The 27,199-nt window shown below is 52.0% G+C and overlaps 10 protein-coding genes across 10 annotated transcripts; 6 read left to right on the forward strand and 4 right to left on the reverse strand.

Annotated features, from left to right (window-relative positions):
- Window positions 1–215: 215 nt before the first annotated feature.
- Window positions 216–1,255, reverse strand: CCOS01_01979 (uncharacterized protein; the record flags this gene model as incomplete). The annotated part of the gene is made up of 2 exons (XM_060450171.1): window positions 216–619; window positions 688–1,255. 2 exons carry the CDS (start codon window positions 1,253–1,255, stop codon window positions 216–218), a joined length of 972 nt encoding a protein of 323 aa, XP_060318821.1.
- Window positions 1,256–3,142: 1,887 nt separating this feature from the next.
- CCOS01_01980 (ABC transporter) lies at window positions 3,143–5,924 on the forward strand (the record flags this gene model as incomplete). Its single annotated transcript, XM_060450172.1, has 4 exons — window positions 3,143–3,352; window positions 3,420–3,509; window positions 3,571–5,013; window positions 5,070–5,924. 4 exons carry the CDS (start codon window positions 3,143–3,145, stop codon window positions 5,922–5,924), a joined length of 2,598 nt encoding a protein of 865 aa, XP_060318822.1.
- Window positions 5,925–9,734: 3,810 nt separating this feature from the next.
- On the forward strand, window positions 9,735–10,900 carry CCOS01_01981 (UbiA prenyltransferase; the record flags this gene model as incomplete). The annotated part of the gene is made up of 2 exons (XM_060450173.1): window positions 9,735–10,261; window positions 10,327–10,900. 2 exons carry the CDS (start codon window positions 9,735–9,737, stop codon window positions 10,898–10,900), a joined length of 1,101 nt encoding a protein of 366 aa, XP_060318823.1.
- Window positions 10,901–11,346: 446 nt separating this feature from the next.
- On the reverse strand, window positions 11,347–12,255 carry CCOS01_01982 (O-methyltransferase; the record flags this gene model as incomplete). The annotated part of the gene is made up of 1 exon (XM_060450174.1): window positions 11,347–12,255. The coding sequence occupies one exon, from the start codon at window positions 12,253–12,255 to the stop codon at window positions 11,347–11,349; it is 909 nt and encodes a 302-aa protein (XP_060318824.1).
- Window positions 12,256–14,360: 2,105 nt separating this feature from the next.
- Window positions 14,361–15,927, forward strand: CCOS01_01983 (uncharacterized protein; the record flags this gene model as incomplete). Its single annotated transcript, XM_060450175.1, has 7 exons — window positions 14,361–14,547; window positions 14,610–14,629; window positions 14,689–14,752; window positions 14,802–14,842; window positions 14,921–15,274; window positions 15,334–15,388; window positions 15,467–15,927. 7 exons carry the CDS (start codon window positions 14,361–14,363, stop codon window positions 15,925–15,927), a joined length of 1,182 nt encoding a protein of 393 aa, XP_060318825.1.
- A 726-nt stretch (window positions 15,928–16,653) lies between these two features.
- Window positions 16,654–17,700, forward strand: CCOS01_01984 (uncharacterized protein; the record flags this gene model as incomplete). Its single annotated transcript, XM_060450176.1, has 1 exon — window positions 16,654–17,700. One exon carries the CDS (start codon window positions 16,654–16,656, stop codon window positions 17,698–17,700), a length of 1,047 nt encoding a protein of 348 aa, XP_060318826.1.
- Window positions 17,701–18,196: 496 nt separating this feature from the next.
- Window positions 18,197–19,236, forward strand: CCOS01_01985 (uncharacterized protein; the record flags this gene model as incomplete). Its single annotated transcript, XM_060450177.1, has 3 exons — window positions 18,197–18,361; window positions 18,412–18,696; window positions 18,781–19,236. 3 exons carry the CDS (start codon window positions 18,197–18,199, stop codon window positions 19,234–19,236), a joined length of 906 nt encoding a protein of 301 aa, XP_060318827.1.
- Window positions 19,237–19,516: 280 nt separating this feature from the next.
- On the reverse strand, window positions 19,517–21,231 carry CCOS01_01986 (cytochrome P450; the record flags this gene model as incomplete). The annotated part of the gene is made up of 2 exons (XM_060450178.1): window positions 19,517–21,039; window positions 21,099–21,231. The coding sequence occupies 2 exons, from the start codon at window positions 21,229–21,231 to the stop codon at window positions 19,517–19,519; spliced, it is 1,656 nt and encodes a 551-aa protein (XP_060318828.1).
- A 2,379-nt stretch (window positions 21,232–23,610) lies between these two features.
- CCOS01_01987 (oxidoreductase NAD-binding domain-containing protein) lies at window positions 23,611–25,130 on the forward strand (the record flags this gene model as incomplete). The annotated part of the gene is made up of 2 exons (XM_060450179.1): window positions 23,611–23,710; window positions 23,785–25,130. 2 exons carry the CDS (start codon window positions 23,611–23,613, stop codon window positions 25,128–25,130), a joined length of 1,446 nt encoding a protein of 481 aa, XP_060318829.1.
- A 789-nt stretch (window positions 25,131–25,919) lies between these two features.
- On the reverse strand, window positions 25,920–26,531 carry CCOS01_01988 (uncharacterized protein; the record flags this gene model as incomplete). The annotated part of the gene is made up of 1 exon (XM_060450180.1): window positions 25,920–26,531. One exon carries the CDS (start codon window positions 26,529–26,531, stop codon window positions 25,920–25,922), a length of 612 nt encoding a protein of 203 aa, XP_060318830.1.
- Window positions 26,532–27,199: the final 668 nt, after the last annotated feature.

Genomic DNA, 27,199 nt, shown 5'->3' on the forward strand with positions numbered 1-27,199 from the left:
AGTCAGTCGCGCGTTGTTCCTCTTCGATCACAGAAGTTGTTGCCAGGTCCAGTACTTGGTCAATCCCCAAACTATCGATGAGAATTATCTTCGAGGTACCATTTCGTCGGCCCAAAGCATCGATGATCGTGGCATAGTTCAGTTCCCGTGTGGGGGATGTGATCTAGTCGAATGGGAGTGGGTGGTCTCGCAGCACTCAAGCTTCTCTAGAGCCCTTATACTGCTTTGTTCTTGGATTCTTCTTGTCCGGGAATTTCCCCGTCTTCCACTGTTCCTGGTAGTTCGGCAATGGGCTCCACAGACTCTTCTTCCGGTGATCGCTTGCTGGCTTTCCACCTCTCCGACCGAGCCATTGCAAAGAGTCTCGTTGCGCCGTAGAGCTGGGTCGTGATCCATAGCGTGAAGATGACGGGAGTGACCACCCTCCACACATGACCCCATCGATCCCAAGACTTGTGCAAGAGGTATATCGTGACTGCGGTCTCGGAGACCGCACCAACAATAACCCATACGAAGCAGGCGGAGGTGAGGTAGGAGAGTAGTCGATGATCACGGCGCTTGATTCGCCAGATGATCATAGAAAGGTAGATGGGCAGTTCTACTACGACGTCGAAAGCGCCTAGGTCAAATAGTCAGACATTCAATGTTGCGCTTTATCTAGATTCGGACAGAGTGCTGTCAACATACCCCACACCATGCACATGTAGAACTCGATTGTTGCTTCCGGGTGGTGCTCGATGTTTCCAAACAGGGAGAGGGCGGTCTGCGTGATGGCCAAGAGTCCAATATGATGAGCGATACTAAGAGGACTCGCGAATTGTGTGCGATAACAGAGCTCGAAGACGTAGTAGGCGCTATACGTTTGCGCCACCGTAAACAACAGATCGCCTACTCTGATACGCCTTCCTGGTCCTGGCGACACGTCCGTTGTCAAGTCGGCAGAGCCGATGAGGAAACGGAACACAGGGTAGACTCCGATGCAGAAGAGTGTGAGCATGATGATGGCACCGATATGGTAGTACGTGAAGGAGCGCCGTCTCTTTTCGTTCTCAGGGCGCTGTAAGACTGCATAGATCTCGCCGTATACTCTTTCCAGTAGCCATCGTTCGAGGATGTTGGCGATGAGTACAACGACGATGACGCTTGAGACGAGGAGGAGCGACCCATATGCCTGGAGACCTGACAGTGGTCCATTCTGGATCGTCTCGATTTTCGGGAGTGACCTGGTAGCCAGGCTAGTTGTGAGATCGGCCATGATGTTTAGCTTGTATGTACGAGAACACCTATATTGAAGGCGACAAGCAAAGAGATGGAAGGAGAGACAAGTCAAGGGAAGTTTCTGACGTCAAGGACCGGGGTATATGGCAAAGTTGCATGCTCAGAGGAAGAAGAGAAAACAAAGTGTCGAGTGGCTTGCGGCGGCCCTCAAAATGGCGTCGAGGGTGGCTTTTTGTCGACCTTGATAGAGTGACGATGGCTTCAATCTATCCAGGTATGACACCGTCAAGGTTGGAGAAGGTGGCAGTATTAAAATAACAGAAACAATGAACAGTAAACATCAAGTGAACAAGGAAGATCGAAACCGGAGAACGATTCCAAGAAAAAGAAATACGACTCTGGAGCCTGAATTTGACCGTAGCAAGAGCTGCGCCAGCACACTAAAGAGGGAACGAAATGAGCGCCTCCTTTGTTTAGGGCGAACGGCTGTGCTCACCGTTTTGATGGCTCCATGTCGAGGCCGTGGTGTCCATGTCGTGTTCGCCCGACCAGATGAGTGTTAGTCGTGGCCGCGGGACCCGTGCTTCGAAGGAGAAAAAGTGACCCTCTCGGGTCCTGGAGCTTCGGGCGCCGGCAGTCTTCAGACACTTTGCCAAAGTCTAGAGGCCACCGACATGTGTCGCCCCAGCCCTAGCTCCTTGCACCACGTCTGACTACGCGACAGAATTATGTGAACCATGTATCCCTGGAGACGTCGACAGTCCAATCAGAAGCCCCGTAAAGTTGCCGTCCAACCCGATCGGGCGTGGAACGCTTTGGTTTGGTTCGCGTTACAAATATGGAACAAAGGCATGAGCATGCGGGGTGTTTCTCTCCAAGGGAATACGGCACCACGGGCATGCCGCTGCAGCCATGGTCGATCTGGGATGAATTCGGTCTTCGGCACCCGGCACCTAGGCTTTTAGGCGAGCGAATTCTGCGTTAGAGGGAAACTAAATCACCGAGTAAGCGTCCTTCCCACTGACAGATCGTCAGGGGCTTGAAATAGACACATGGGGATTTGAATTGTGTTCGAAGAAAGCTATCATGGTGCGGTCCCTTGCGGCTAGCTCAATGCCAAGACATTAAAATGCGCCTGGTTTGTCGCCTTGTGCGGGCTGTCCCGACATCTTGCTGAAAGACGCGATGCCAAGGATTCTAGAGTTCATGGTAACTGCTGTCAGGGCGATCAGGGCGATCATCCAGCGTGGGGAACACGGGCGGGCACAGCCCCCGGACGGTAATCTCAAATTATGGACACGAGACGGCGTGGGGATTGCGCTGTTTTGTGTTGTTGGCCTTGGATCGCTTCGTCAAAGACATCGGCTCTGGAACCCTCGAGTCTTGGACCAAGTTGGACAGGTCAGGCAGAAAGTGCTGCGTTAGCCTGACGGGAAATCGGCTCGCTTGGGGCACACCTTATGATCTCGTAACCCGAAGAACGGCAACGTTGAGTAGATAAACATCGGATGGGCGGCGCTGATTCTGGTGCTGATTCATAGACTCATGGATGAATGGCGCGAGAATGAACGGACCTTTTGTGAACCTAACGAGAAATTCGCCGGGCGTTGGAGAATTCGGCCAGAGCTGAGGCCCGTGGAAGCTAGACGCTGACTGTGCCGCAAGATGATTAGGTAAGGTCAGATTTCCATCCCTTCCATCTCACGTGCTCAGCTTACCTGATTCGAGATATAGTGTCACGTGCTCTCACACCATTCTCAGTGCCCGAGGAACTCCCGCCGTTTGTAGTCCGTGCAGTCCAATTGCGCCAGGGAGGTCCGTCGGAGAATCTGCGGCACCGTCGGGAGTTGACATCATCCCAACTGCCATCATGAGCTTGACCTCGTTCAACACACCCTCAAATTGAATAAAAACGGCTAAAGTCATGGCGGAGACTCTGCTGGGACTGGAGGTCGCCTTCTATCTCTATCCCTGCGGCCTCTTTGTCACTTTACTGGCGGCGCAGTCCTTTCAATTCTACCGGGACCGTCATGGCGTCACGCGTCAGACCGCGACAGACGATGAGCAGAAGAAAGCTTCGCGACTGTACGCGCGGATAATCTGGGGCTTTCAGCTCATACTCTCTCTCTTACTCGTGAGTCTGGGAAACACGTCTACAGATCTTGAGTTGTCCTCAAAGCTCACACTTTTTTTTTTCCTAGCTTGCCACCATCATCCTTGCCGTTCACGGCGCTATTGCTGGCCAATACGATGGGACTGGCGAAGTCGTTTTCCCGTTCAGTGCTTATCTGGTGAGTGGGGTCTCCAGGTAGTACACCCCATCGAAGAACTCTGGTGTTGATACTTGCATAGGCATCCTACGTTGCCGTCTTATTGTACTATCTAGCCGGCCTACTTCCTGACCCTGAAGGCCCATGGACGCCAACATCGGCGCATTTCTATGCGTGGATTGTAGGTGCGCTCTTTGAGGCCTTCATCGCTGCCGTCTTTTCTTCTGAGAAGAACTCATTCCGCGTCCACCATGGTCTTCTCGATATTCTGGATATCGTGGCCGCTGTTCGAATCGTTGTGCTGGTAGCGATGATGGTCTGTCTCATTCTGAGAGACTACAAGCTGAAGCCCCTGCAACCCAAGTCGGACCCCGAAGAGAGACAGTCCCTTCTTGGGAATGGAAATGGAAACGGAAACGGAGCGTCTCATAACTACGGCGGCGCCCACCCCCACGGACCTGCTGCTCACAAGCCTCCTGCCAGAACCCAGGTCTCGGGTACGGGATGGCTTGACTACTTTGCTGGGTTCAGGGTTCTTTTCCCGTATCTATGGTATAGTGACCCTGCTTTCAACCGCTTCGCGGACTTTGCTAACTTATCGCGCGCCAGGCCTAAAGACTCTCCGGTATATCAAGGAATTGTGGTCGTTTGCATCATACTCCTGATCGGTCAGCGGACTATCAACGTTTTAGCGCCCATTCAGCTCGGAACTCTTGTCGACTCCCTCGGCTATGGCACCATTCCTTACAAACAAATTGTTCTCTATGTCGTCTACCGTGCTCTCCAAGGCAACCAGGGCATTCTCGGTGCCGCAAGGTCTGTCCTCTGGATCCCGGTCTCTCAGTCACTCTTCCGCAGACTCTCCTGCGCTGCTTTCGAACACGTGTTGGGGCTTTCTCTGGAGTTCCATCTGAACAAAAAGATTGGAGAGGTGACCAGTGCCCTGAGCCGCGGTTCTGCGATGAACACCTTCCTGGAGAACTTCTGCTTCCAAGTGTTCCCCATGGTGTTCGATATCTTTGTCGCTGGTGTTGTCTTCTTTGCCAAGTATGACGCCTTCTACACCATTATTGTGTTCTTCATCATGTGGTCGTACATCTTCCTGACCATCTATGTGGCCAAATATCGCGGCAAGCAAAGAAGAGACATGGCCACCAAGAATCGTGAGATGGAAGCTACCAAGACTGACGCCATCATGGCATACGAGACTGTGCAGCACAATTGCGCAGTTGTGCCCGAAACTGAGAGATTCAAGGAACATGTAGTGGTGTACCAACGCGCGGAACGGCTGGTGCAGTGGTCCCTCAACTTTCTCAACCTTACACAGAGTTCTATTTTCTCTCTTGGCACTGCTTTGCTTGTCGCAGTCTCTGCCTACAAGATTTCACGGGGCGAGCAGAGTGTTGGCGATTTCGTCAGCTTGATCAACTACTTTGTACAACTGCAGGGTCCACTGAACTTCTTCGGAACTTACTACACCATGCTGCAAAACAATCTTATTGAGGCAGAGCGAATGCTGGAGCTGGTGGGTCCTTGTTCATTTCAGTACACCACCTCTGGAACGCTAACCTTGTTCTCTAGTTCAAAGAAACGTCTGGCATTGTGGAGAAGCCCGACGCCGTCACCCTGCCCGCCGTCAAGGGAGAGGTCGCATTCAATAACGTCAAATTCTCTTACCAGAGCAAAAAGGGCGAACCCGCGATCAACGGTGTCAGCTTCACTGTTGCCCCGGGCACCAAGACCGCCATTGTTGGAGAGTCTGGCAGCGGCAAGTCAACCTGCCTGAAGCTTCTTTTCCGCTTCTACGATATCAATGAAGGATCAATCACTGTCGACGGCCACGACTTGAAGGATCTGAAGCTCGACAGCCTACGGAAGAACATTGGCGTTGTGCCTCAGGACACTGTACTTTTCAATGCGACCATTATGTACAACCTGCTCTACGCCGACCGGAATGCCTCTCAAGCCGACGTATACGAGGCATGCAAGGCTGCCAATATCCACGATCGCATTCTCGCATTTCCCGATGGATACGACACCAAGGTCGGAGAACGCGGACTCAAACTCTCCGGAGGCGAGCGACAGAGAATTGCCATCGCGAGAGCGATTCTGAAGGACGCCCGCATCTTGTTGCTTGACGAAGCCACGGCATCTCTGGACTCGCACACCGAGAGGCAGATCCAAGACGCCCTGGAGCGTGTCACTGCGGGTCGTACGACGATCACCATCGCCCACCGGCTCTCCACCATCACCACATCCGATCAGATCGTGGTGCTCCACAAGGGAAATGTCGTTGAGCGTGGCACGCACGCCGAGCTGTTGGCGCTCGGAGGCCGATACCATGCCATGTGGGAGAAACAGACCACCATTGAGAAGAAGAATATTGAAAAGGTGGAGAAGGAAGGAGAGTCTTCGGAAACTGCATCCCAGCAGTAAGGAAAGCCGAACATGGATTTCGTTTGTTCAATGGAGACCGAAGTTACCGAGAGGCTGATCAGTGAGATGTGTGACTAGGTGTATAGATAGGTAGATGTAACAACACGGGCCCAATTTGGAGCCTAATCTATGTTGACTGTTATCTTTGACCCTAAAGTCACTCGTGGATCTTGGCGTCATTCATCACAGACCCAGCAGTGTGGGTTACCGCGGGGAGCACTTACACGGCAATGTCCACTCGACGGTTGTTGATTGGCTCCTTCGCGATTGCCCAAAAAGGGAACGATGGTGCCGGCCCTAATTGCACTCGGGCGACCCGATTCATGATTTGAAGTCCACTTTATATAGGCAGCCGTTTAAAAGCTGAACACGAAACTTTAAACCGATTAGGTCTAAGAACGTGTCGAGCAGACTTGGTCACATACGGAGCGCTTTCAACAAACATAAGTCCGCCGTGGTTATGGTGGGTGCCTAGGATAGTCTGTCTAGTCCCATGATTTGTAGCTCAACCATAGCAGCGTCCCCCGTCTTTGTTTTAGTCCATCACTGGTAATATCCCCCGCAACAACGGGTTCCTTGCTGTCTTCCGTTATCTGATCAGGACTCGCGCCTGCTGCAAGAATGGTCAGCAGCTCTTCGTTATGCCGATGGTTCTTTTTACTCCTTATCACTCACTCTCCAAGTCGTTGTCATCACTTCCCACAAGAATCGTAGAACCCCGCCCGCCACGGCTGCAATGCCCACGGTGTTCCCCAGTGTAAGAAGATAGGAATTTTGGTACCCAAGGCAGTCACTGCTGGTTTGGAAACCAGCTCGTGAGTACGTTGTTGGATTGATAACAACAACATCGTAGAATCTTTCCATGTGTGGCACTCACAACGTTGGAATGGGCCGGCATATACATACAATCTTCGAGAATGTGTCCTTGTAGCCGATAGCCATCTATGCCGTCAAACTCATGAGTCAATTTCAAGCAATGCCTCTAGAGAATTTTCAGTTGGCATTTACCTTGGTTTCCAGCTGAGCAGCCGCATATCTAGTCTGAACCCCATACTCAACCGCATCAGCTCACCAAGTCAAGACGCCGGGAAAGAACAGACACGTGCCAGCAAGATTAAAGAAGTAAGAAACGACCCATTTCCTTCGAATGCCTCCGAGATCTTCCCTGCTCGTCCTGCACTGCAGTGTCGAGTCCATGACGACTGTCACATTGGTCATGACCAGCTCTAGCTTCGTTAAGACAGTCAGGACCAGGCCAATGGAGAATTCGATGCCGAGAGTACCGAGTCTAAGGCTATGCTTACAAGACTTCCATTTCACTACCTGAAGGTGCTGAAAACTTGAGATCCTTGTGATGTTGTATACCATCGAATGATGTTGTGGGTTTCAAGTGGGTAAGATGAGTTGTCGGATGACTACTATCTTCAAAGTGAGTAAACCATTTGATGGTTATTCACCAGATCTCTGCCAATATTTCAATCATTCTCTCCAAGGTTAGCATACATGTTCATTTTAATCTGCTGTGTGCATCTTTGCCAACGCTTAAGCACCAGAAATTCCGGATAGGGGCCCCGAATCCGGTGCGAGTACAGCAGCTAAATTAGATGGCAGATGGTAAAGCTCCTTTTATACAACAGCTAGAAGACTGACTGTGTGTAGTTAGTTCATTTTATTACTACGGTGTAAAATCTAGGTGCGACTCAAAATAGTAGCTAGCTGATGTCACATTGAGTGCTTTATGTTGCATCTGTCATGGGTTAAAGTCCAGCAGCAACCGGTCCAGGAACCGAGAGAGTAAGTGAACCAATGCAAACTCATTTACTCGAATCCGCGTAATTCTGTATGAAAAAGTAGAAACATGACCTTGTGGCCCATTTAACAGTTCTCCGGTCGCTTTTTTGACTGGAAAAAGGCGCATGGCGAGCCAGCCCCCCGTAGGAGAGTTATGATATGTGTAACACTAGACCAAGATATAATTCCTATATCTATTTCTTGGAATAGAAGTTCAATTGGGACTGGCAGAGAACTCATCAATAAACGCTTGTTGGAACTTGTAGGTCCCTTCAAACTGTCATTTTCCAAGATCTAACATGCCACTTTGCCTCTTATCTGACTATCGTCTGAACTATTTGGTGAGTCGTAACAAGAGCGAGATGCGAGCTGGCGGTGGATAGAATATACAATGCCACTGTTTAGCAGCTGTCAGTTTCAATCTTTTCCAGCCTTGATGGCTCTAGACTCGAATACATTGGAATCATCGTCAATATACTGCTGTAGCCAGGCAAAAAGGACAAGTTCAACAGTGCCTTAACACCGCAAGATTGCTCGAACACTCTTTCGACGGCGTCCACAAGCCCTGTTGCTGCAAAGTCTGTCAACACATAAGCAGACTCCGCAACAAATAGCGGCATGGCAAACAACTTTGTGAGCAATGTCTCTCGTTCAAATTGTTGTGAACTTTGCTGAATGTTACGTGAATTATGCTAAAGATTAGCTCGCGCCAAGAGCTCAGCAAAGCCTATCCCCATTTTCAATGAGGAGAAGATGTGTATGGTAAATGCCAGAGGAGGCATACCCTGGTAACCTCATTGTTGACATCCTACCTCTTACGCGTTAGTGAATGACGAAGCCAGCGGGAGGCACTGCCCAACAGTCTCACAAACAAGCATCTTCCCAACTGGCAACCCCCATTTCAGGTTCGGAGTGGATCTCAAAGCTCGCATTTTCTAGACGTAGAAACGATCAGAGCCACCCACGATAAAACACGTCAGCAAAGCTCCGGTAGATATCATGTGAATCATACATTCATATCAACTCGATGACCGTTGGTTTTAAGGGGGGCTAGAAGAACGACTAGTCATCGACGATCGGCTGAAAATGAGGCGCCTTTGACCACAGGTGCTGTGAACTTGTAGGCACGGACCAGGATGCTGCTAGCTCGTCGGACTACGTGTATGACAGTGATTAGGGCCTTCCATTGCCGGTTCGATGGTCGATCAAGGAACACATCCACTTGTTCTTTTCATGCAACGAACATCCCTCGACTCACCAGCTTCATCATCCTCTGCCGTTGAATGACCCACAGATCAGCTGAAGGAGATCGAGAAAGAAACGTTAGATGGGCTGGGCTAGTCAAGCAGCTTTCCAGCTCGCGCACGGTCTTGCGGAGACCTAGGCTGTTCTAGAATTCAGATGAACCAGAATGCTTTTAGCCGTACTGTGTAAGTCTTGCTCACCTGCTTCAAGGCGACTTCGGCGTTGGGATTTGGAAGTTGAAAGAATACACTTGTTCTGATTTGAAATTTCCTCAAAAACTCATAGTAGCTTCCAAGCCGAGTCTCTTCTGCAAGAAATGTTGCGTTGGTCTTCTTGAGAACTTCCCATTTAGAAGCTTTGGGCTGAAAGTGTCGTTACTTAAATCATGCAAACTGGGCTCTCCTACAGCCACACAGACAGTGCTAAGATGCCTTGATCAATGCCATACACGCCGAGACGTGTGAACCTCCTCACCTCGGCAAAAGCCTGACAGCAACTTCCCTGCAACAACGAACTCAACAGCACAAACTACGTCACATCTGAAACCGAAGCATGCGCGGAGCTTGTGGTCTTTTTCGGCGGGTGAAATATCAAGGCGGACGCTGCGCGTCCACAGGTGAGAGAAAAGCTGGGGAGGGAGGAGAATTGAAGACCAGGAGGTTTAAAACCACACATGCGCGTTCGGTCCGCTTCCTTCGAACGTGGGCTCCTTCAATTAAACGCCTTTCCTTTTGCCAAACCAGAATCGTCGCCGTCATTAATCCCCGAGTCGACATGTTGTACCAAAGCATCTCACATGCTATTGCCTTATACAAGCTTGAGCAATCTACGAAGCAATGCAAAGAGATATACACGGGCAAGCCTAAGCCGGAAAAGGTCACCTTGTTCTGGCACTTGGTAACCCTGTCACGGTTCAACAAGTACAACCCTCTTTTCACTACTTTTGCTGGAGGTACGTCTTTTGATTTTACCAGAGTCTTGGTCCGCAACGCTCACAGTGGTACAGTCTGGTCGGTTTTGTTGGCTGGTGCTTCTGAGCTCGTCGATCCCAATAGCAATATTCAGCCTGCTTTCGTCTTCAGACAGGCCGCACTATGCTTCATCGCAGCTTACCTATTTTGTGGCGCCGGTATGGTTTGGAATGACTGGGTGGACCGTGATATCGATGCCAAGGTCACTCGAACTAAAGACCGTCCTCTGGCCGCGGGCATCGTGACCACCACGGATGCGATGCTGTGGATGGTGCTGCAGCTGCTCGTGTCTTTGTCCATTGTCCACAATATGCTCAATGGAAAGGATGTGTATGGCCACCCGTTTCCCTCCTCCCAGATGGTTACATGACAGATATTCTAACGTTCGTCATCAGATTCCAACACATGTTCCCAGTCATCTTGGCTTCGGCTCTATACCCTTATGGCAAACGGCCTATGGCTTTGAAGCTTCGCATATACCCACAATACATCTTGGGGTTCACGATTGCATGGCCCGCCGTTTTGGGTCGATCCGCGATCCACGGTCGGTACGAGTCGATTGGCGACAGCATCGGTTATTGTTTGCCGCTTTGTTTCATGGTGTTCTTCTGGATCATCTACCTCAACACGGCCTACAGCTACCAAGACATTGTCGATGACCAGAAAATCGACGTCAACTCATTCTACACTGTTGGAGGGCGTCACTTCCATCGGTTCCTTCTTGTCCTGGTCAGCCCAATCGTCATGTGTATGCCTCTGTACCTTTTAAGGTTCGGGTCTCTATGGCTTTGGTTCAGTTGGATGGGTATATGGACCGCGTCCTTCGCAGCACAGCTGGCGCACTTCGACTCGGATAAACCATCGAGTGGAGGGGGTATACATAAGAGTAACTTTGTTCTTGGAGTGTGGACTATTGCTGCTTGTGCAGTTCAAGTCCTTTTGAGCGAGCAGCGGTCTGTGAGATTTTGAAATGATACCACGGTAGAGAAAGGCTGGGCGAGAACGTTCAAGGCTTCGCTAGTGAGGAAGCCTGGAGCCTAGAGGTCACACAGAGAAAGTCTTGTCAATTAAGCATCGAATTTCACGCGATTTCTGTTTTTACATGTTGAATTTGTCTGGAAGTTTTGATGATGTGCACTCAGAGACCGAGTGATACCCACCAATCTTGATGAGTTTGTGAAGAAACAAAGACGAACTCATGTCATTGAATGTCCTTATCACGGCGCCAAATGCCATTCATTGGCTGCAACAATTTCACATTACATATGATCTGCATGAGCTATGTCATCTCGGATGTCACGTAGTGTGACTCAACTATCCATAGAGTTGGCCGAATCTCCAGAAGAAATCCCGCATGAATTTGTTGATATATGAAGCTCACGTTTGAGTATATGTGATGTTCCTCATCAAAGCCCTCAGAACTCGTATCCATAGCCTCCTCCAATGCGACCAGTGAGCCCGAACAAATCAGCGACCCATCCCAGAAATCCCACAAACCAGCCTAGAAATCCGAAGATCAGAAGATCCGGCGTGCCAAAGATGCGTTCTTTGAACTTCAGTCCGGGGACCTTCTGCTCCAACGTCCTCGGCTCGTCGAGATAGTAGTTGAAGCGCGTCCCCATCAGCTTGAACGTGGAATTGAGAAAGAAGCTGGCAGTGTAATAAGTGAGCGATCCAATAGCATCGAATCGGATCTCGCCGTGGACTCCGCGCTGCCGAAAGTAGTTCACGATCCGTCGCAAGAGGCCGTACATCTCGTCAGGGGTGAGGTACGGCGTCAAACCCTCGAAAAGAATCAGCACCGGTCGATCTGTGGGGATCTTGCAGTTGCTGAGCCACGCATCGTCGTGAATGTTCGGATCAATCAATCGGTATTCGCCCTTGCCAGTATCCGGATCCTTTATAACCTGCCGTCGAAGCTCAATTACATCATGCCTATCGGCGTCGATCCACAAGCGACCCTCGCCCTGCCATTTGACGCGAAGACTACGCGAGTCCATGCCGCATGCCAGGTGTAAGACGGTAGCCGGGCCTAAATTCTTCCTCAGAAACCTTTCGGTGCAAATGTCGAGCATGCGAGCGCGCATCGAGACTGAGCTCGCAAACATGACTGTGGTGGGGCCGCCGGCCGTTGTGCGCTTGAAGTCGTAACCCTGGTCCTTGATCTGAGAGACGATATCGAGGGCATATTGATCATTCAGAATCGGACGCGAAGACTCAGCATCTTTGGCGCGGGCAAAGAGCGTCAGTAGGAGAGTCTCTTGGGCACCGCTGAGGGTCACTTTGCCCTTTCCGAGTCCACCGGATGAATCTGATGAAGGCATCGTATGTGTTGCTATCCAGTTTTCTCTCGGGTAGGTGGATGAGCGTTGGTGATGCAAGGGAAAGCAGCCTGCAAGCTGCCTTAGTTTTGAGAAACTCTCTTTGCCATAGATAGTCCTGATTTTGTGCCTCGGTACATGCTGATAGCCAAGCTAGGCAGCTGCTAGGAACTTGCTGGTTAAGCCGTGCATCGCGCATTCGGGAAGGCGTTGTGTCGGCTGTGAAACTTTGCGCGACTCGCTTCATCTGATATTTTCTTCCCTGTCCACTGCAGGCACTGTTAGCCGTCTACGCGCATGAGATGCGTCATCGGGTTGAACGTGTGACGATAAGTACGAAAGAAATGACAATCCTCGGGTTCGCCATCGTATTACCCAAAGTATACAGTATCGAAGATCTTGCAGGGCTCGAATAAGTCGGAGACATATTAACGGAAGTCACGGTGCAGTTCGGATATTCGCGAGGATGGAATGTTCGGCCGAAAGACTGCATTAGATGGCCGTCAGTAGATGTCAGAGGTGTACAAAAATCCAAATAAAGTCTAGATAATTTTTGTTTCAGCAGCGCGTACTAGGCTTCCAATTGAGTTAACCAGTGTCGACGGGTGGTGCCTTTTGAAAGATCAGGAACAGAGGCCTGGTAGTGCCCAGAGATTGAAGTATGCATGTAGAAGGCCGGAGTAACACAACGAAGTTTCACTCAATTCGTATAGCCAGCTGGTAGTCGGACTCAGGAGTCACCGAGAATCCGAATATTCATCTGATGAAGCTGCCATGGTTCCTTTAGCGTATGTGCCTTGTCGAGTTGGCTTAGCAGGTAACTTAGGGTAAGGTAGCTGAGGATGGTAGCCGCGCGGATCAACATGTGTGCGTAAGAATCCAGAAGAGAGATATTCTTTGAAGAACGAAAAGAGGGATGCTCGCTCGGTATATGCTGTCCGCAAAAGCTCATTTTCCGTGTAGTCAGCGGCATCGGTGCTCCCCGCTGACCGTCTAGCCCTCCCCGCAGAATGAATATCCACCAAAGTTGACAGGTCGAACTTCTGGTCTGAGCGCGATCCATGAACCAGAGTCCCGCTAACCCGGAGTTATCAGTTGAATCTTTCACTGCACTGCTGCGCCGCTCAAGACATGGAGATCCTACGGGTACCGTGACTGATCCACAGAGTACTCAATCACTCCCATGGCGTCATCACGTTCAAACCTACTGGTTCTGCGAGCGATTCAGCGTCTTTCCGGCATCCCGCATGGCGTGTTACATCAGCGCAAATTGAATTGGATGTCAGGCAGAGTCATGACAGCGGGAGATTTTCTGCATTCAGGAACTCTGAGGACGGAATGTGACACCAGATATGGACGGCAGTCTTCCGCGCGGACATCGAAAGTGATTTTACCGTACAGCGTTGCATCGAGAGGATCCAAACCCCGCCTGATCAGGTTTTAATCTGACATATCCAACCACAAGGCAGACTTGGCGTTTGAAGAAGATGGGGGTGTAAAAATTGTCGCTGAGAGACCAAATATCATAAAACTCCGTATGCTCACTAGTTCGAAACTCAGTAGAAAAAGAGAAAGGAAAGCCATTGGCCAAGAGGAAATCCATCTGGCTCAAAGCTTGTAACAGCAAGCTACGGCAAAATTTGAAAGATCAGGACGGTTTAGGGAGACAGGTAACTCAATAATGTTTTGCTGTCTAGCTGCCGTGCTCCACGCGAAGCAGATAATTCTGATCCACATCTAGCACTGTGATCACGTCCCACGATAAGCAGCCTATATGACTCGTAACAGACTCCCCTTTCACTCTGGGCCTTGTCAATTCCCACACACACTCGCAATGAATAGCATAACGTGACAACGATCAGGTTCTGTTCCTGGAAGACATTGCAGCACTCACCATTCATTACCCTGGCTGTTGTCCGAGCGCAAGCCACCAACTGAGTCCAATCAGGGAACCGGTCTGCACCGGCAAGGACGACGGGAGTGTAATGGATGGGAGCAGAGGATGCTTTTATCCCAGACTCACCCCGCCACTCGGGTCCTTTTACCCAGCGAAATGGTCTGTCCTCGACTCGGACCCGAGTTCGTCGACTATTTCGACACGATCAGCCATGGAAGACCTCTTTCGTGTCTTGTCTAGCCGCCAAGAGGATGACAGCCCATCGATATCGGACTTCAACACGGCCCAACAGAGGGCGTTCGGGGTCAATGGGTCATTGATCATCGTCATAGTCTTCGTCATGGGCGTCAGGTTATACACGAGGTTCTCCATTACGAAGTCAATTGGAGCTGACGACTGTACGTCCCATTGGAACAACTTCTTAGTCGTGGCGTTCTTGCTGACCAAAACGATTCTATAGTTATGATGATTGCCGGAACCGTGAGTATCATACTTACTCTTTCCAATGCATCGAACTTTATTTGACGGGTGCGATATAGATCGCCACAATCCTGCAGTCTGTTTGTGTCATGAATTCCGTGAGACACGGCCTAGGGAGAATCAGTGAGCTAGACAATACAAGGCCCAGGTTTCTTTTGCTAACCAGAGACAGGAGCCGAAATACCGTCGAATGAGTGGGAGCCAATGTTGCTGGTATGTTTGTTTTCTGAGTCTCCCCGCAAGATTCCAAACATCGACGAGGACTCACTAACCGTGCTCCCCTGTGCAAAGTCGCTCTATATCTCCCGATTGTTCTTCGCCGTCGGCAACGTGCTCGTCAAAGTCGGTCTTTTGTTATTTTATCTGCGCCTCGATAACCGACCAAAGATGCGATGGACGGTGTATGGACTCATGGCGGCAGTGATCGGCTTGGGAATATGTCACTTCGTCATGTCCGCCATCGAATGTAACCCTGCCGAGGTATTCTGGACATCTAAGGGGAGTCACGAAATCTATGCGAAATACTGCATGCCGGCTGCGGTGCAGCAGGCATTCTGGGACGCCGCCGGTGTGATTGTCATCGTTACAGACATTTGTCTTTGGATCTGTCCGATTCCCATGATTTGGGGCTTGCAACTACCGCAGGTACCTTCACTTTGGACGTACCTCGAAAGTTCCTCGCGTTTGCTAACATGGAATAATAGCGGCAAAAGTGGGCGGTATCGGCAGTATTTGCGCTGGGAGTGGTTTGCGTTGCAGGTGAGTTGAACATCAATATTACAGTCATCCAACGGATTGAATCCTGCAAAAGATCAAGCAACTGACCGGTGTTTACAGCTGGCTGCGTGCGCTTCTACTATGTCCGACAACTGGCAAACGAACCCGAGATATACCGACAATTCGCCAGCTCGCTTATCTGGTACGCCGTGGAGCTCTACGTCGCCATCTTCTGCGGTTGCTCCTCTGCACTCAAGACGTTCTTCAAGACGTTCTTTCCCGCACTGTTGGGCTTCTCTTCATGCAAAACAAAGTATCCTCTGGGGAGCAATGGCAAGGAAGGACAGGGAGATGGAACGCGATCTTCGCATCCTCTACAGAGTCTGCCGAGCCGACATACCGAATATAATGCTACCGTCACATCAGGCGGGAGGGGAGACGAGACGAGTATGGAGAATGTATCGAGAACCGACAGTGAAGAGGCTATCATACACGGGATTTCAGAAGGCTGGGATACTCCCAAGGGGGCGGAAGTGCAACAGAAGATTCGTAGAGCTTCCACTGATTTGAACATGAAGTAATGAAGTACTTATGCATGGTTGCAGGAGGCAAAGCGCCAATGCCGCGCTGTCGGGCATCTTTATGTGACAAAATGTTAATATCTACTCTTTATACATGTACGAATGACCAAACTGCCTCATTGATTTCTAAAGACTCAAGCTACATTTGCCAACTTATCTACATGTGACTTTGCGGTTACATAAGTGCGGGAGTTCGAGCACTTTGAGACGTGTGTGGAAACCGAATCCCGGGTTCCTCCAGCTCCCGAGTCCCACTCCGCTCCCGAAACTCCGCCGGTTCAATCTCCGCATTCGAACATCGACGGCTTCTTGTGATGTTAAAACTTGTGGCGCGAGGCCCGCGAGTGCTAGCGCCAACTCTAGAAAGCACAGGCGCCGGCGACGCGCCGTTTGGATTTGTAGCACTGTCCCCATAGCTGCATGTTGTGGTTGGCGGAGTTGAATTGAGTTTCCCAGGGTGTACAGTCGACATGCGACAGACTTCGCGTGTAAGTCGCCAGCTTCGTCGGGTTCGGTATGAGAATGCGAAAGTTACGATAACGACGGCGGACGAGGAGGGGAACCTTTTGGAAACACCGGTCTAATGATATTCATGACGGGTTACATAAATATCCGACTTCAACCTCGTGAATGTCTTCTAGCTCTGAAAGTAGACCAACCCCTCGTTCCTCACCCTTGATCTCCCATTCATAACTAAGAGACGAAACCTTCTACAAAACTTCCACAATGTCTAAGTACGCCGAAGCCTTCCAGACCCCCAAGGGACCAGGCGACGCTCGCCCAACAGCCCTCCAAATCATCCAAGACGAAGGCCTCATCGGCAAACTCACCGGTAAGACCATCCTCATTACCGGCGCAAACCAAGGCATCGGCCTCGAAACCGCGCGCGCGCTCTACCAAACCGGCGCCACCATCTACCTCGGCGTCCGCAGCCGCGAAAAGGGTGAAAAGGCAATCGCAGATATCACTGCCTCCATCAAGGGCGAGACGTCCGGGTCTCTAGACTTCGTGGAAATGTCCCTCGACGACTTCTCCTCGGTCCGCAAAGGCGCGGAGGACTTCCTGTCCAAGAGCAACGGCAAGCTCAACATCCTCGTCAACAACGCAGGCATCATGGCACAGACAAAGACTATAACTAAAGACGGCTTCGAATCGCAGTTCGCCACGAACCACCTGGGCCACTTCCTCCTCTTCCAACTAATGAAGCCCGCCCTTCTCGCATCCGCGACGCCGGATTTTGCGTCCCGCGTCGTCGTTGTGTCGTCCATGGCCCACCGCGCCAGCGATATCCGCTTCGAGGATGTCAACTTTGACGAGGAGGAATCGTATGAGCCGTACACGGCGTACGGCCAATCCAAGACGGCCAACATTTACTTCTCTAACGAGATTGAGCGGCGCTACGGGGCCTCGCGGAACTTACACTCCACCTCGCTGCACCCGGGCGCCATCCTGACCAGCATGGCAGCGTCGCAAAACGTCGACGTGGACGCGATCAAGGCCAGTATGGGAGAGGAGACGTTCAACAAGCTCATGAGCACGCTCAAGAACCCGGAGCAAGGGGCCGCTACCACCGTCTACGCCGCCGTGAGTAAAGAGTGGGAAGGCAAGGGCGGGAAATACCTCAACGACTGCGCCGAGGGCGGACCTGGTGTCGATGGATTCACGCCGGCGACGACGGATCCTGGGTATGCCTCGTGGGCTTACGATGAGGAGAAAGCTGCGCGGTTGTGGAGGGAGTCGTGCAAGATGGTTGGAGTTGAGGATGATGCTTAGCGCTTTTTGTCCTGTGGTGATGGGGTTGCCATGGGTTGGCAGGGGTTATCCGAGTGAGATTTGAAGTATGAGACCCTTTGTCTGGCTTCCTTCTTGTGGTCAGCGCTATGCATCTTTCGGTCGTCACGGTCAGAGAGGTATGCATGTCGTAAGCGGACGCCAATGCCCTGGATAAAGTAGAGACTACGTTAGCACTAGCTATTGGCGGAAATGCGATGGACTTAACCCAAATCTCACGTCGCGCGGGCTTTCAACCTGCCAAGTGCTTACATGTGGGCGACCGTGAGAATCGGCTAAGATGATCCCCGCATGAGCTTTGATGAACCGATGGGATAGCTTGGGTTCAACGTACATGCAGTTAGCCAGGGCAAGATTGTTTTCTGCCGATAAAAGCTCTGTGTCTGCCACCGGAGGACTACATTTTCCTCTAGTGATAGATCTATACTTAACCGGCTCATTCATCAACAACTTCATCTACAAGTCCAAACGCGTCAAAATGGCGTCCGACTCTATGCCACCAGACTTCTACGTCAAAGCCCTTCAATTCACAAAGAAGGTCTACAGAGATGAATACCCAGCCATCAAACCAGAGAACTCCGAGCTCTCCCTCGCCGGCAAGGTTGTTGTAATCACCGGCGCGAGCCGTGGTATCGGTGGTAGAGTAAGTTGTCTCTTCCTTTTTCAATGAAGCTTCGACTCACTATCTTCCAGGGAATTGTGCCAGCGTTTGCTAGAGCCGGAGCAAAGGCTATCGTTCTCGTGGCCCGGGACGAGAAGAAGCTTACCGCCGTCGCGGCAGAGGTCAAGGAGCTTAATGCCAATGTCGAAACACTCGTCTACCCCGTCGATATGACAGATGAAGCCGGCGTCAAGGCCCTCTTCGAGAAAATAAACGCGACGTATGGCCACGCAGACGTCCTGGTCAACAACGCCGCCGTGCAGAAATCTCTCGAGCTCATCACAAACAGCGACCCGAAACTCTGGATGGAAGACCTGGTAAGTAGAAACTCCACAAGTTCCCTCCCCGTCCTCGATAATACGAACATAACTTCCCCGCTAACAACTTCGAAATAACACTAGACCACCAACATCAGCGGAACCTTCTACCCAACCTTCCACTTCCTCAAATCCCTCCCCTCAACCAGCCACGCCCACATCATCAACATCACCACGATAACCCACTGGGTCGTGCCCACCATGAGCTCCTACATCATCGCCAAGCTCGCGACGCAGCAGCTCAACGCCCACGTCGCCGCCGAGCACCCGGACAACGTCACCACCGTCTCGGTACACCCGGGTATGGTCCACACCGACATGACCATGGACCGGTTCCGTCCCTTTGCGCACGACACCCCCGCGCTCGTCGGCGGAACGGCCGTCTGGCTTTGTTCGGAGAACGCGCGGTTCCTGAATGGGAGGTTTGTCGCTACAAATTGGGACGTCGAGGAGTTGGTGGAGCGGAAGGGGGAGATTGAGGAGAAGAGGTTGCTGCAGGTTGATTTGAATGGGCAGTTTGGGGCGCAACAGTTTGAGTAAAAGACTGAATTCGGCACGAAAATGCCTGGGGGGAATAGAGCTAAGGGCAGCTAGGATCAGGCAGCACCAATGAATTTAGGAGAGTGATTCAAAAAAGAACATGTGATTAGTCTAGATTCATATCCAGCTCTATGTCTATATCATGAGATCTACCCGAAAATCCCCAAATATCTTGCGCCATGCAATGCTCCAGGGTATACACTGACAATGATGGTACAAAAAACGAACTCTATATACCGAAACCGATTCCCAACACTTTTAACACAACTCGTGAACCATTCTAAGCCTCAGACCTAGGAGGCCACTTGACACGCCTCTCGGCGCGGACGTACAGGTTGTTCGGGCGGATGAGCTGGAACATGGGATCGTACTCCACGGGGCCCTCCTGCGCCAAGCTGAACTTGTAGCGGTAGATGAGCTTGGGGAGGAAGACCTTAACCTCCTGCAGGGCAAAGTTGAAGCCAATGCACATACGGGGGCCGGTGGCGAAGGGGATGTACGAGGCATTAGGCCGGTTCTTGACCTTGTCTGAGTCCCAGCGGTCCGGGTCGAAGCGGGCCGGGTTGTCCCAGACAAGATGGTTGTTGTGGATGTGGTGGATGGCGGGGATGCAGATGGAATCCTTGGGCAGCTTGTAGCCGCCGGGGAGGATCATGTCCACCTTTGAGGTGCGGGCGGGCTGGTAGGAGGGGTTGTGGCGACGCTGAGTCTCCTTGATGTACTTGTCGAGGAAGGTCAGCTTCTGGGTGAGGTCGGCGGTGATTTGGGTGTTTTCGTCAAAACCGTTGTCGATGAGCTCCTGGAGGAGGCGCTCCTGCATGCCAGGGTAGGCAACGATGCCGTAGAGGAGCCAGGAGAGGAGGGAGGAGGTGGTAGTGAAGCCGGCGCCGGTGGCGACGACGAGGGGCTCCATGATGCGCTCCTTGGGAAGCTTGTTGCCCTTGCTGTCGCTGGCGCGGAGGACGTAGTCGACCATGTTGTCGGCCTGGAGAGCGGCCTCCTGCAGCTCGAGGTTCTCGACGCCCTTGGAGGCGTTGTTGATGGACTCGTTCATCATCTCGACGATGCGGCCGCGGGCGTCGCGGAGGCGCTGGGGGTCGCCGAAGGGCAGGGAGGCGTACCAGCTACCCATGGAGGTGATCTTCTTGTTGAGCTCGAGGGACTGAGCAATGCGGATGACCATCTCGTGGGGCGGGGCGTCGACGGCGGTGAAGTGCTTAAAGTCCATGCCGAGGACGAGCTTACCGACGGCCTGGGAGCCCAACTTGAGCATGTAGGGGTACACGTTCCAGGCCTCCTCCTTCTCGTCGAGCTCGTCAAAAACCTTGAAGGAGTCCTCAATGGTAGCCTGCATGGTCGGGGCGTAGTGACGGACGGCCTTGGGGCCGAAGGCGGGCGGGAGGAACTTGTGAACCTCCTTCCACTCGGGGGTATCCGTGTCGCCAAGGAAGACTCCGGACTCCTTGTTCTTGATAGGGTACAGCGGGTGACCGGGGATAATGTTCTTTGTGAAGAAGTCGCTCTCGGAGAAGAAGATGTTGGCGATGGCCGGGTCATTGGTGTGGTAGATAACGGAACCCATGTTGGTGGTCTTGAAGATGGGGCCGTACTTCTCAAAAAGGCGCTGATGGTTACCGAGATGGTCAGGGTAGACCTCGAAGTAGTTGCCGATGAAGGGCAGACCAGAAGGGCCGGGGACTTCGCGGACGGGGTGGCCGTCAATGGTGATGGCGACGGGGCCCTCGGCAGCAAGGACATCGGCGACTGTTGTCAGAGCCTCATCTCCGGAGACGAAGCCAACGCCTTGTAGTTGTGTTAGTTTACTGTCAAGGAGCTGTGGTATGGCAGGATGTTGAGCTTACCCTTGTGGTCGACAACGGCAAAATGAGAGGCAGCGAGATGCTGGAGACCCTCCTCGTCTGTTGAGGCAGGAATCTCGAACTCTGTTGTGACTGAAGGGTCTTCACCCAACAGGTGGAAGCGTTGTGATGACATGGTGTAGGACGTGATGTGTGGATGGAGTCGGAGGAGCGCACGAATCTGGAGGTGTCCAAATAATTGTATTCAGGATGTATGAAGTAGTAGTAGTAGTAAAGTAGATAAGACAAGATTTCCAATCCAAAAAACTGCTATGCTAGATGGAGGGGGATGCAAGCCGTTGACGATATATAAGAGAAAAAAAGAGATCGCAATCAAAACAGTACGTACCCATGGAACATCACAATATGGCGCAGCTTATCCAATCCGATCCCAGGCAATGTCAATTCTTTTGGTGGGAACACACAACAGACACACAGACTGAACAGCTGGCCGATGAGTGACGAGCGAAGGGGGAAAAAAGTGGCCTGCCGAGGTTCATCTCAAGGTCCCCTTGACCCAAGGGCCATGACTTCATGGGCGGCGCTCAAGTCCGAAGAAACAGCGGGCCGTGAGGGTGAGACGAATCCATTCGAGTGTCGGCTCCGTGGCCGGCGTGGAAGAGTGGAATACGGCGAAAACAAGCAACAGACTCGTAGGTTCCAGACTGCAAGTGCAGAGTCAAAAACAGATGTGGGTGCGGACGGAGAAGAGCCGCGGTTCTGGCATGATGACAGCGGAAATCTGAACCATCGCGGAAGGAGGATGGACACAAGAGAAAAATCGGAGATTTGGAGCACGTTTGATGCGCCGCGATAGGGCTAAACAAGGGTGATCTGCGCTAGAGGCGTCCAGGTGCCGAGGCGAAAGGACCAGGGGTGGGTGCTTGGCTTTGAAATTTGGTGCATTGGATGATTTGATAAGCTCGAAAATGGTGTTTCTCGAAGGTCGGGAGTCGAAAGGGAGGCCACATTGACAGAGGGGGAGACGAAATGGAGAAGAGGAAAGCTGCAGAATTTTGCAGCGCAAGGGGGGCAGAGTGGGGGTCCATCGTGGCTGATACCAGGTACGTACAGAGGGTTTAAGTGGTTCCGTCGCCGTTTTGTCGTCGCTCAAGTCCCGAAGTCCGTGGCCTCGGCTCGTTGTGTGCCACCTACGTAATCACAGCGTCTTTCCTTTGGACCACGCACCCACGAGCTTTGGTCGTAAATGGCATGATGCATCCAATCATCGGCCGTCTTCTTCCGGATGCCGTCCGGTTGTGGGCCTTTTGTTATTTTCGTCAGTTCTGGCACTCGGCCCCTGAGACCGAACCGTTAGCTACCGCACCTGCTATGCTCTGATTTCTTCGATAACAACCTTGAGGGTACGGTTTTCCAGTGCAGGAACGAATCTCCCAGCATGCTACCTTAGTGCTAGTACCTACACTAGGAATACAGAGCCGCGGCTCATCTCTTGGCCTTCTGGTACTCTACAATGTAGTATCCCTATCCGTGTTTGTGGTGGTGTTGGCTTTACACTTTCTTGTCCTAGTTCATCTCTATTTACTTTTAGGCTTGGCTGATTTGCGATGACGATCGCACTTTTTTTTCTGCCTCCCTCGTTCTCGCAAGCCAACACTTGAAGAATTCTGCCCTCCTAGCACGTAAGAATGCATCATATGGAGGCGCTGAGTAGCTGCAGAGATAATGGTAAAGAAGGGAACCGACTCGTGCATTTCTCTGAAATCAAGGCATAAACGTCAATCAAGTCATCAACCCGCTCATCATGTCGGGACCGCCGAGGCACATCGCCGTAAGTGGGTCCGGGTCCCGGCATCCAATCCCGTGCCTTCGCTTTGTCAGTCGCGCGCCCCACCCGTCGACCGCCGGCCGAATCTTTCCAGATTCATCTCTTCTGCTCATTCCATATGGATCCCAATCCTAGCTTCTAATGGTCCCAAGCTTTGGGAACGTTTTGGAGCTTCCGAACAGAAAGCTCCATAACTTCGTACCCTGGACACCATCGACTTTATCGCGCAGAACAACGCGCGCAGGGTCCCCGATGATGCCCACACTTTATCTCTGTGCCTCGGCATCTTTGCGCTTCGGACATTACCCTTGTTCCCTTTTTTTGTTTTTTTCGGTCTCATTCTCATCCAATGCAAAGTCAGGTGTATCTTCTGACGAGTGACGACGATTCTGGATTTCCTCTTGTAAATTGTGGATATGCCTAGGCATCTATTCCGCTGGCAAATGTTGCAATGGTCTCGCCATCTTTCGATAAATAGGAACGCTGCACTTCCCCCCCGTTCCGAAGCCCGGCCCTCTGAAGTAAAAGGGGTCCTGTTCATTGTAACCTTGTCCACACATCACGATCGACATCGATCTTTCCCATTTCTTAGATAAGATAGTAAAATTCTCTTTTATATCATTAGCGCAACACGACTCTGCAACAGTGTAAAACTACTACTTCTCACCCCGCCCCCTTTCCCATCTTCGACCATCTCTCAGAGATACTCACATATACACATTCACAATGGCGGCTACCGAGTCAACAGTAGGCCCCGAGTTCACGGCCAAGGAGGTTGCCGCGCACAGAGAAGCGGACGACTGCTGGATGGTCATCCACGGTGAAGGTAAGTTCAATACCCCCTAAACTACAACCCCCAAATTTGCCAAATGACCACCAAACTAACCCACCAAACAACAGTCTACGATGTCTCAAAGTACCTCCACGACCACCCCGGTGGCGCAGATGTCCTCGTCGAGGCCGCCGGCGTCGATGCCTCAGAAGCCTTCGACAATGCAGGCCACTCCGAAGATGCCTACGAAATCATGGCCGACTTCAAGGTCGGCAAGCTCAAGGGCGTGAACAAGCGCTCTGCTCCCAAGGCCGTCCGCCTCCAGCCCAAGGCCACCCCCGAGAAGAAGACCTCCGGCTCCGGCTCAGCAGCCCGCGTCGCATCCCAAGCTGCCGCCGCCGCTCTCTTCATCGGTCTCGGCGCAGTCGCCGCCCGTCACGCCTCCTCCACACCCGCCGGCCAGGACGCCATCGCCGCCATCCAGAGACTCAATATCCAGTTCCCCGCATGGCTCTCCTTCGGCAGCGGCGCCGCCCGCTCCAAGCGCACCGGCTTCGGCTTCATGGAGGGCTTCGCCGTCGCCTCGGCCTTCTTCGCCGTCGCGGGCTCCATCGCAGCAAAGGAAGCCTCCAAGCTCCTCCACTACGAGCTCACGCCCATGCACTACCGCCCGCACAAGAAGATCCCCAAGGTCGCAAAGGCCAACCCCCTCAACCAGCGCGGCTGGCTCGACCCCGTCTCCTACCACCCGCTCCCGCTCGTCGAAAAGACCCTCCTCGCCCCCAACGTCTACCGCTTCGTCTTCGAGCTCCCCACCCCGTCCACGGTCCTCGGCCTGCCCATCGGCCAGCACGTCGCCATCAAGGCCGAGATCGACGGCAAGTCCGTCTCCCGCTCCTACACGCCCACCTCCAACAACGCCGACCTCGGCAAGCTCGAGCTCGTCATACGCTGCTACCCCGACGGTGCCCTCACCGGTAAGTACCTCGCCAACCTCGAGGTCGGCGACGAGGTGCAGTTCCGCGGGCCCAAGGGCGCCATGCGCTACCGCCCCAACTTGGCAAAGAAGATTGGCATGCTCGCCGGCGGCACGGGCATCACCCCCATGTACCAGCTCATCCGCGCCATCTGCGAGGACGACCGCGACACCACCGAGGTCAGCCTCATCTACGCCAACCGCTCCGAGGCCGACATCCTGCTGCGGGACGAGCTCGAGGCCTTTGCGAGAAAGTACCCCAAGAACTTCAAGCTGCACTACCTCCTCGACTCGCCGCCCGAGAACTGGGCCTACGGCACCGGATACGTCACGCAGGAGATGATGGCCGAGCGGTTCCCCTCTCCCGGTCCGGATTCCCGCGTCATGCTCTGCGGCCCGCCTGGTATGGTCAACGCGGCCAAGAAGTCGTTGACGAACCTGGGCTTCGAGAAGCCTGGTGCCACTTCCAAGATGTCTGATGCCGTTTTCTGCTTCTAAGCTGCTTCGCTTGTTGGGGGAATGGCATAGAGAGATACCATGGGGCGTTGTGATTATCATTGTTTCGGAAACCTTTTTTTTTTGTGTCAATATTCATGGGTTGCATCGTAACGGAGTCGAGGAATGGGTGCATCGGGGTTGGTGTCTGGATTGATGACATCCCATCTGTACCATTGTTGATACCTGCCTGTAATAGACTACAACATCTCCTTTGTCATCTTTAGAGATAGAAATGAACAACCACAACAAACTCTGAAGCTTCGCGACTCCTTTTTCCTGAATTCCCTGATTGATCGGTCTGTCAGACTCTCACAGTCTTACCGAACCTTCCCCACCCGCACTGCGAACTGGATCTCATGCTGACAACTCACATGCACGATGCCAGCATGAAGTGTTCTCCCTCTAGTGTCCCTTCTTATACCCAAACCCTCGTGATGATCCTCGTCTGATGCAGTGAGAGAGCCGAGAAAGCGTACCAGCTTCGCCAGCGATGAAGTGAGACTTTGCCTGTTGCCCAGCTCTGTGGTTCTAATTGTGGGTGTTTACGACTGTCGAATCGTAGAAGCACTGCGCAAGGCCTACGCTGATGGCGCCTCATCTGCTTCGGAGTTATGCTGTTCTGCGGAGAGGAGCCATCTACTCTTGTGAAACCGAACCTTATCTGGAGCACTTGAGGGTATATCATCCTCGCGAGATGGTGGTATCTATGAAGTATCCAGATGGATGCGAAGGTCGTTATTCATGCGCTGTGCTGCTGGCTACAGATGACTGCCATTGAGGGTTGTCCCATTATGCCTCATATTGCTCCCAAGGCTTCTTGCTCCGGGCCTCCTGGCTCCTTAGGTATTCTCTCGTCGCCATGAGAGCTTTACCCAGCCGATTCTCACCCCAGTGTTGACGGTGAGACAAGGCATGTTTAGCGGTATATCCAATGCCCCAAACGCGATCCTTTGACGCAGCCTCGCAGAGCAAACGATCGCCTGTGGATAATAGCTTCCGGCACAGGTGCGTATTCTGTCCGAATTTCGCCTTGTTGCCCATCTCAGCAACGGGACTCTTGATCTGATCCCAGCTCTCGTTCGTGAACCCAGTGACGTTTCTGCCCAGTATCTTTTGTTCCTTTGGGTTGCTGGTCGCTAGAATCCCCGTTTGAGTGGAGGCGTCGTGGAATCTTGCGGCTTTGCAGTACATTATGAATTGCTCAGCACAGTTGAAGGTGATACTTCCATCAGGGTCCATGTCGTCTACGGTGTGGCCGATAAGGTCGGAGATGTCTGCCTTGGAGACGGTGAAATCGGCTTTGTACCATTGACAAAACTCCCCCCATTCGGCGTCCGGCATGTAGAAGAACAGGGGATTGTCCAACTTGCTGTTCTCCGAACGATTATTTGTTTTCGGCATGATGACTTTATGTGCTGTTTGGTTTCTTGTATGTATACGTCGGTGATGTCTCTTTGAATGTTGGCGAATTGCGAGACTGGCGACAAATGAGTTGTTGATAGAGGCAAGGAAAGCGAATATGAAAGTAAGACGGTTTCTCCTCTTCTGTTTGCTACAGAGAAGGGAGAATGCAGCTAATTTATAGCCATGTGTAACAATCAGCTATCCGGGTGACTCAATTCTTGACCATAAGCATCACGTGGTACAGAAATGAGGAAATGGACCTTTGCGTTTTCTAAATGTTTCGGAGATAGATTTGAAGTATACCTTACTAAAACACCTTGTTCGCTGGAGAAGCTACATGTAGGTACCTGATCAAACGCGCGCTCTTTGGCCCCAAATGAGAGGTTTGCGTCAGTTACACTCAGTTGTTTCGAGGCAAAGTAAGTAGGTACTTCGAGATATTTGAGCACGATTGAAGGTAATCAGCGCTGGCCATCTGATACTTCTTTCTACCTTCCGCAAATCGTTTTGGATAAATATGTTTTTAGATCAGGTAGTTTGGCAACGCTACGTTATCTTTCAAGGGGAAGGTCGATAATATTTGTGGTACCTTGTCGCTCTGGCCTCAACATTACCTGCCGGAAATCTCGCATCGAAGCTTTGGCTATGCTACATTGCCAATACAA

Source organism: Colletotrichum costaricense, assembly GCF_030867565.1.
Source record: "Colletotrichum costaricense strain IMI 309622 chromosome Unknown Scaffold_2.1, whole genome shotgun sequence".
NCBI classification, from domain to species: Eukaryota; Fungi; Ascomycota; class Sordariomycetes; order Glomerellales; family Glomerellaceae; genus Colletotrichum; species Colletotrichum costaricense.